General features: G+C 43.9%; 1 protein-coding gene across 1 annotated transcript; it reads right to left on the bottom strand.

Moving 5' to 3' along the window:
* Positions 1-1,339: 1,339 nt before the first annotated feature.
* LOC310751547 (cytochrome c oxidase subunit 6C-like) lies at positions 1,340-1,816 on the bottom strand. Its single transcript, XM_083590811.1, has one exon. The coding sequence runs from the start codon at positions 1,752-1,754 to the stop codon at positions 1,458-1,460; it is 297 nt and encodes a 98-aa protein (XP_083446937.1). The 5' UTR covers positions 1,755-1,816; the 3' UTR covers positions 1,340-1,457.
* Between the last annotated feature and the right edge of the window lie 6,860 nt (positions 1,817-8,676).

Raw genomic sequence — 8,676 nt, 5'->3', positions numbered from 1 at the left:
GTTCACCTTCCCGCTGCAACGGTACCTATTTATCTGCTTGCACTGGCGTGCTTTTGAACTGCTAGGTTGGCAAGAGCTGGGAGAGAGCAATGGGAGCTCACCCCGTCACGGGGATTCGAACCACCGACCTTCTGATCAGCAAGCCCCGCTGAATTCAGTAGGACTTACGGATGAGAAGACATGGTTAGAACTGCAGCAAAGGTTTTCTGTTTTAACCTCTCTGCAGGGAGAGAAGATTGGGGCAAATAAAAGAAAGCAGAGCATAGCGAAACTATGAAACTCCGCCCGCCCGCCCGCCCCCGGAGGCAGTTGTCACAACCAACTAGCATGCCAAGAAGAAGAAGAAGAAGAGGAGGAGGAGGAGGAGGAGTAGTTTGGATTTGATATCCCGCTTTATCACTACCCGAAGGAGTCTCAAAGTGGCTCACATTCTCCTTTCCCTTCCTCCCCCACAACAAACACTCTGTGAGGTGAGTGGGGCTGAGAGACTTCAAAGAAGTGTGACTAGCCCAAGGTCACCCAGCAGCTGCATGTGGAGGAGCAGGGAATCGAACCTGGTTCACCAGATTACGAGTCCACTGCTCTTAACCACTACCCCACGCTGGCTCTCCTAACCACTGCACTTTAAAAGAGGATTGGACACAGTCATGGAGGAGAGAGCTGTCAGTGGCTACCATCTCTGCCTCTCCACAGTTGGAGGCAGCAATGCCTCTGATCACCATTTGTTGGAGACCACAGTGCTCTGGTGCTCATCTTCTGTTTCCTGGTTCCCTTGCTTCTGGTTCCTGGTTGGCCATGGTGAGAACAAGATGGTGGACTAGATGGGCCATTGGCCTGGTCTAGCAGGCTCTTCTTAAGGTTGTGCTGGAGATCAGGAAGGAAGGACTATGGACTAGGGGGTGAAGAGATCAAAAATGAGAGCTGCAAGATTCTGCACAATTCCTTGGGAGAGAGCCCCACCCAGAGTTACTTTTTTTTTTTAAGTACAGTGGTACCTCGGGTTAAGTACTTAATTCTGTTCAACCCTGTTCCCTCTCCACACATTTGGTTAACATGTAAAGAGCACCAATGAAATTGGGTCTAAAGGAAATTGTTTTGTAAATGGTTATTTCCTATACAGTGGTACCTCGGGTTAAGTACTTCATTCATTGCGGAGGTCCGTTCTTAACCTGAAACTGTACTTAACCTGAAGCACCACTTTAGCTAATGGGGCCTCCTGCTGCCGCTGTGCGATTTCTGTTCTCACCCTGAAGCAAAGTTCTTAACCCGAGGTACTATTTCTGGGTTAGCGGAGTCTGTAACCCGAAGCGAATGTAACCTGAAGCGTATGTAACCCGAGGTACCACTGCACTTAATTTAATGATCAATGTTACAGCATGATCAACACCAAAGTGGATCACAAGGAATAGTTCACCGAAACATTGATGTTCAGTTGTCAGGTATCCGGAGAGGAGGGTTCATGACCATTTGAGTGGTGGACTTTCAACCCCCCCAGCTTTTCTCATGGCCTCAAACTCCTTCATGGCGTCATAGTTTTTATAGAACTCAGCATACACTCTTTTCCTTGGTTCAGCCACACCAAACTTGTATCCAGCTGCACATCCCATCGGAAAAAGGAAAGCCACTACAAGGTGTTTTCTCAGATGACTGGCCAGGAGGCTTCTCATCTGGGGCTTGGGCAACAAAGCAGCAGACATGGTGATGTTTTCTCCTCTCACAGAAAGTGCTGGAACCGTAAGGTCCTCCTCGTACATGGAAGTATCCTGCCCTGTCCTTCCTCGTTCACCTTCTGAACGACAGCTCCCGCCTGTGCATCACCCAGAGTTACTTCTGAGTGAAGGAAGGCCGAGAGCTGAAGAGAAGATCTACCACAATTGTGATAATTTATGTTGGAAAAGTAAAGAAAAGGAAGGTACTTTTCATCATATGTGGTGGACTTGCTCCAAGGTAAAATACTTCTGGGGAAAAATTTATAATGAAATAAAAAAAGGATGAAATACACTTTTATGAAGAAACCAGAGGCCTCTCTCCTTGGAATAACTGGTTTTGAACTCCCCCAAAAAGATGTAAAAGTATTTTTGTATGCCACAATTGCTGCACAGATTTTATTAGCTAAAAAATGGAAAACACAAGAATTACCAACGGTAGAAGAATGGCAGATGAAGTTGATGGAGTTTATGGAGCTGGCTGATCTCACCGGGAGAAGACTATTTGAATAAATATTGTAATATTAAAGATATGTAATCGCTTGAAAGAATCAATTAGACCTAGGATTAAATTGGGATTAAATATATAAATAAGAAAATGTACATAAAGAAAAGTAAGGAAAGATGATTACGACTGTGATATGGTTTATGAAATAATGATATTGGAAACTGCTCTATATAATTACTAAGAAATTCAGATGGAAGAGATTTGAGGAAGCCAAATAATATGTTTATGAAGATGGATTTTAATTAATTAATTAAGTGGTAGTTGATGATCTGTTGTGTGTTTCATATTCTTTTTTTCATTTCATTTCTTTTTCATTCTTTTTCCTTTATTATTGTCAACTTTTTCTTTTTTCGTTATGCTTATGTATGAAAAATAAATATTATTGTAAAATAAAAAAGAGAGATCTCTCTCTCCCCAAGTCATAATGGAATCAAGTGATGCCGTACGGATCCACTGTGTAGGAACTAAATCTCAGGGCACGCATTCAAATGCTGGCAAATTCTTACTCTTAACACCCTGAAGGATTTTAACTGGGAGAGATTGCCATGGGAGCGCTCACAAAGCTACCCCCTTTGAAGAGATCCTACTCATCGGTTCCAAAAGGAGCTTCCCCTCCTTATCTCTCCTTTCTCCCTCTCTCTTTTCCTGATCTCCCAGATAAGATATCAAATGCCGATTCATTGAAGGGCAGCTCCTGAGAGCAATCCGCCACGGAATCGAATTAGACGCGTTGGCTCTGTGCGTGGCTTGGCCGGCTCCGGTTGCTAAATGACAGAGTTTGCCAGTAATTAAGTAAAACCTCGGGCGAGATGTGCCCCTGGGGCTCTGTAGCTCGAAGCCGTATAATCCATGGTGTCATCATTAGAGAGGAAAGAGAAAACAACTTGCCGCGTAGGGCCAAAGAAATGGCATTTTTATGGTAGGAAAGGGAGCTTCTCTTTAGAGAAGGTGGGATCCAGCTTCCTTGAACTCCAAAGGCAGGGAGCCTCAGGCCCTGGAAGCCAGATGTGGCCCTCCAGGCCACTCTGTCAGGCCCCTGGAACTCTCCCCAAGCCACCCCCTCTCCCCAGTGCTAGTTTTTGCTTGGCAATACAGTAATGGGCTATATAGATGTGTAGAATCTATGGTGGTACCTTGGTTCTCAAACGCCTTGGTACTCAAACACTTGGAACCCAAGCACTGCAAACCCAAGCACTGCAAGTAAGTGTTCCGGTTTGCGAACTTTTTTTGGAAGCCAAATGTGCTCCATTTTGAGTGTTATGCTTCCGATTTGAGTGCCACACTTCCGTTTTGAGTGTTACGCTGAGGTCTCTCTGTTTTTGCTATTTAGTTTGCGTTTTTGTGGCTCTTTTTTGTTTTGTTTTTGTGACTGTGTGGAACCCAGTTCAGCTACTGATTGATTGATTGATTGTGTGACTGCAGTATATTGTTTATTGCTTTCATTTTATGGATCAGTGGTCTCGTCAGATAGTGAAATTCATGTTAAATTGCTGTTTGAGGGGTTGTTTTTAAAAGTCTGGAATGGATTAATCCGTTTTGCCTTACTTTCTATGGAAAGCGTGCCTTGGTTTTGGAACGCTTTGGTTTTGGAACAGACTTCCGGAACGGATTAAGTTTGAGAACCAAGGTACCACTGTATACAAAAGTAAAATTTACATGCATTGCTCTATCCACCAGTGGAAATTGATAAAATGAGCACTTTGTCAGGCGGACATGTTGTGGTTTCAGATACGCTTGTTGTTCTCCTTTGGTCCACTCAGAATCCAAGCTGGAATCCAACATGGCGGCAAAGCTTTGCTCCAACACATCTGGTTGAAGACGTATGATCTCGAAGTAGAGTTGGAATGGAGGGCTATCTATAGGGGAGAAGGATTCCAGTCATTATCCTCGCCCCAAAACCTAACCATTTTTAGTCATCGTAGGTCTATAGGCATACAGTACCAATCACATCTTACGCTGGGGTCAGGTCCCAAGGGTTCTGTGTATACACAAAAATCACATATAAACCAAACCTGTAGAACTACTCCCATGAATATTTGGCGTTAAGTTGGAGGGAATGCCAGGAAACAGAGAATTATGTTCACATGTGGTGGGGGTGTAAATATGTACAATTTTGGGGGGCAAAGGGTTTTTAAGGAGATAACAGAAATCACTGGGTGAAAACTGGCCAAAAGCCCAGAGGTAGCATTATTATCAAATTACGATGGGGTGGAAGGATCATAGTCTATGAAGGACTTGCTCACAAATTTATTGACAGCTGCATGAATTATTATAGCCAGGAAGTGGAAGGGGCAAGTAGAATATAAAATGGAAGGATGGTATAAAGAGGAGTGGGGTATAGCTATTACAATTGCCATTAAGGCAAGGCGGGGAATATGCAGGAGAAATTATTTTGAGGAGATATGGAGGGTATTTGTAGAATTTGTACTGTTAAAATGGAAAGGGGTCAAACCATCGCGAGAGGTGTTGAAATTTTGGGAGGCCGGACAGTTACAATGGAATGGTCTCGGTGGTGGGGCGCACATTTTTATTCTTATCTGTTTATGATTATTACTTACTTCAAAATATTTTTTTTAAAAAAAAATCAAAAGAAGAAAAGAAAAAAGAAGGGAACAAAAGAACTACTCTCATGGCTAGAACTCCCAGAACCCACACAAATGGGGACAAATACTGGTGTGGAGGGAGCTCAGATTGCCTTTGGACTTCTGGCCATCTGCGGGAAGCAGGATACTGAACTGAGTGGGCCTTTGAGTTGATCCAGCTGGACTCATCATAAAGTTAAAGGAGAAAAAGAACAGCGAGATGGGAACCAGAGAAAAACAGGAATCTTTTATACGCAGACTTTACGCTTCAGGACAATAGGATCTGGGTGGGCCCTTGCCCCGTCCTCATCCTTATCAGTCATTAATTTTATTATTATAAAAAGGGGTCGTAAAATCACGGCCTGGCCCACCCGCCAACAGAAGCCTGCTCTTTCCACAGCCTCACACAGACCCTGCCCCAAATTGAGGGTTTTTGTGGAGGAAGAAAGCGCAGACATGCAATTAAACCAAATGAGGGCATGGAAGTTTCGTGCTCAAGGGCGTTTTGGCCTCTTCCTCACAATTTGTTTTGTTCTCATCGTTTAGTTAAAGGAGCTCTCCGCCCTCCCGCTTCCCCAGGAGAAGGCCAGAGCTGAGAAAAAATGAAAGCAAACTCTTTATTCTTCAGTTGAAAAAAAAAATAAGGGGAAGAGATTTCAGTGTTTTCATGCTTGCTTTGTTCCAGCTGTCTGTTGCTCAGGCTCAGAATGTCAAAAGTCTGCCTTATTTTATGTTATAATCCTGAGCTAGCAGTCTGTCACTTCCCAGGTGATGTGAAATGCAAAATGGGTCTGGAGTGCCGGGAAGGCGCTTGCCAGGCCGGGCAAACTGGACAGGCCTGGGTAGGTCATTGGTTGGACTCAGTGGAAAAGGCAATTGACACAGAAATTGGGCTGCTCTGGGTGCCCTTGGGGATGCGGGTGGCGCGGTGGGTTAAACCACAGAGCCTAGGACTTGCCAATCAGAAGGTCAGCGGTTCGAATCCCCGTGACGAGGTGAGCTCCCGTTGCTCGGTCCCTGCTCCTGCCAACCTAGCAGTTCGAAAGCACGTCAAAGTGCAAGTAAATAAATAGGTACCACTCCGGCAGGAAGGTAAACGGCGTTTCTGTGCGCTGCTCTGGTTCGCCAGAAGCGGCTTAGTCATGCTGGCCACATGACCTGGAAGCTGTAAGCCGGCTCCCTCAGCCAATAAAGCGAGATGAGCACCGCAACCCCAGAGTCGGCCACGACTGGACCTAATGGTCAGGGGTCCCTTTACCTTTACAAGTGCCCTTGGGGCTGAACGTTGGAGGACTCTGGACATATAAAAGATCAGACTTCTGCCTCCATGGTCAGAGTTGCTGGGAATCCCAAGTGGGGAGAGTAGTGCCTAGACCCCTTCTTCTATCCAGTGGTGGATGGTGCCCATTGGGGTAGACGAGGAGGAAAACAGGGAGGCCAAACAGTAGGCAGAGCCAACAGCAGGCCTTGCCAACTAATTCTTGTTTTGCCCCTACGCCAACTGCTTCCAGGCGGGTCTTCTACCATGTTGAGCTCTCATGTGTGTTTACCTGGTGCAGCGGTAGACCTACATATATGGAAAACGTAATGCTGGTGGTCAACAAAAGAGGTTTAAAGACTGTCTCAAGGCAAATCTTAAAAATGTAGTATAAACACTGACAACTGGGAAACACTTGCCTGCGAGTGTTCCAGTTGGAGAACAGCCTTTGCCAAAGGTGTCGTGGGCTTTGAAGACATTCAAACTCAGGGAGAAAGGGAGAAATGTGCTACGAGGAAGGCACAATTGGCAAATCCACACCGTGATGAAATCCCGCCCGGAAACCTATGTCCCCACTGTGGAAGGACGTGTGGATCCAGAATTGGCCTCCACAGTCACTTACGGACTCACTGTTAAAACCGTGTTCATGGAAGACAATCTTATTCGACTATGAATGATTGCCAAAGAAAATCTGTCTATCTATCTATCATCTATATCTATCTATCTATCTATCTATCTATCTATCTATCTATCATCTATCTATCATCTATCTATCTATCTATCTATCATCTATCATCTATCATCTATCATCTATCTATCTCTATCTGTCTATCTAACATAATTTTTATTAGTTTTCAATTACAATAATCCAATAATAGCCTCATCATAACAATGCCAAATTATAATACAATTACTAATAACAATCATTCAGATGCCAAATGATGTAATTTAGGTGCCCGCCCCCTACGTGCTAGAATTGATGGTTTGATTATTTACTTTCTTACTGCGTTCCAAAATCTTATTAATTTCAGTTACACTCCAGTCAAAATAACAATCCCTTATGCAACAACGGCAGTATTAACGACTTCCATTCGTATTGACACATTAAATGATTTATAAAGCTACAGGTGAAGCATTCAAACTATATCCTTGTTCTTCCTGTCTGTGGCAATTATTCTGTCCGTGATGTTTCTTCCTGTCCTTGTAAAATATTATGTCTATCTTTATCCGGTTGTTGCTGTTCTCCAGCATGCCTTGGGCAGAGCTGATATTCCACTGTTGTTTCAGAAGTTCTCCATTGCTCTGCCCCATGCTTCATTGTTTTGCAACTTCAACAGCAGCTGCAAAAATCACACTGTCCCAATAAATAACCTGTTTTCACCATTTTTTCCTCTCAGCCTGGGGAGGAGAGTGACCTGCAAATAACTCAGTAGACCTACACTTTGAAGCTCAAGCCTTCACAGCCAGCAAGGAGGTCTAGGTAACCACCGTTATCTTCTTCAATGGGGTTGTTCCACGACACATCACCACAAACATTCTGTAAGTTCACAGTTTGGGCATCTACTTAAGTACAGTACTTTTGTGAACTCCTTGCTATTCCTCCATACCCTCCCACATTTATCCAATGGAAATAGGGACATCCTATTCAATTAATAATAATAATAATAATAATAATAATAATAATAATAATAGCAGCAGCAGCAACAACAATACCCCTACCATCCAACTGGGTTTCTCCAGCCACTCTGGCAGCTTCCAACATATATAAAAGCATAATGAAACATTAAACATTTAAAAACGTATACAGGGCTGCCTTCAGATGTCTTCTAAGGGTTGTATAGTTACTTATCTCCTTGGCTCGGGGGTCGCATAGCTCCATACCCTCCAACATTTCTCCAATGAATATAGGGACGTCCTAAGGAAAAGTGGGACATTCCAGGATCAAATCAGAAACCGGGCAGCTTCTGTAAATCCAGGACTGTTCCTGGAAAATAAGGACACTTGGAGGGTCTGTTTCTCTAGGGTCTTGACTTCTGTTAAAAAGGGGGGTGGGAAATGACGTTAGCCATAGCTGAACAGCCAACTTACCACAACACTCCACCTTTGCAACATCTGCCGTACTGACTCTCAAACTTTGGAATTGTTTTTTTTTAATGTATTTTTATTAAAGATTTTCTTGATTTGCAATGTGCGATGTCTCTCTCGTATTGTTTTTTCCATGTAACTTTTTTTTTATCAAATCGGTTTCATTTGTTGAGACATTAGGAAGAATAGGGAGAAAGAGGTGGAGGGAGGGAAGATGAGTGGGGTTGAGGTTGGGTGGTGATATTTCTATATTACTTAATATATGTAGGGTTTGGTGTCAGCGTTGCTTGTGCAGGTTCTTTGCTGTTCACTTGTGTTCCTCTGGTGGTGAGAGAGGTTGGGGTTGGCCTAGGGTGTGGCTGTTCATTTGTGGTTGGCTGTGGTGATCTTTATTTTCGTGTGTGAGTGGGGTGGGTGGGTGTTTTGGATCAGGTTAGCCATATTGATTTATAGGCTGTTGGTGGATTATTGTCATTGTCTTGTTGGGCTGTGTATGTGATAAAGGGGAGCCATACCAGGGTGAAGGTGTCTTCTTCT

Source organism: Podarcis filfolensis (assembly GCF_964270895.1).
Source record: "Podarcis filfolensis genome assembly, chromosome: 16".
NCBI lineage: Eukaryota > Metazoa > Chordata > Lepidosauria > Squamata > Lacertidae > Podarcis > Podarcis filfolensis.
The sequence above is the reverse complement of the archived record's forward strand: the minus strand, read 5'-3'. Positions and strand labels throughout refer to the sequence as shown.

What these genes read in the sequence shown, in the direction of transcription:
- LOC310751547 (XM_083590811.1), bottom strand. Translation starts at nt 1,754, where the DNA reads ATGTACGAGGAGGACCTTACGGTTCCAGCACTTTCTGTGAGAGGAGAA.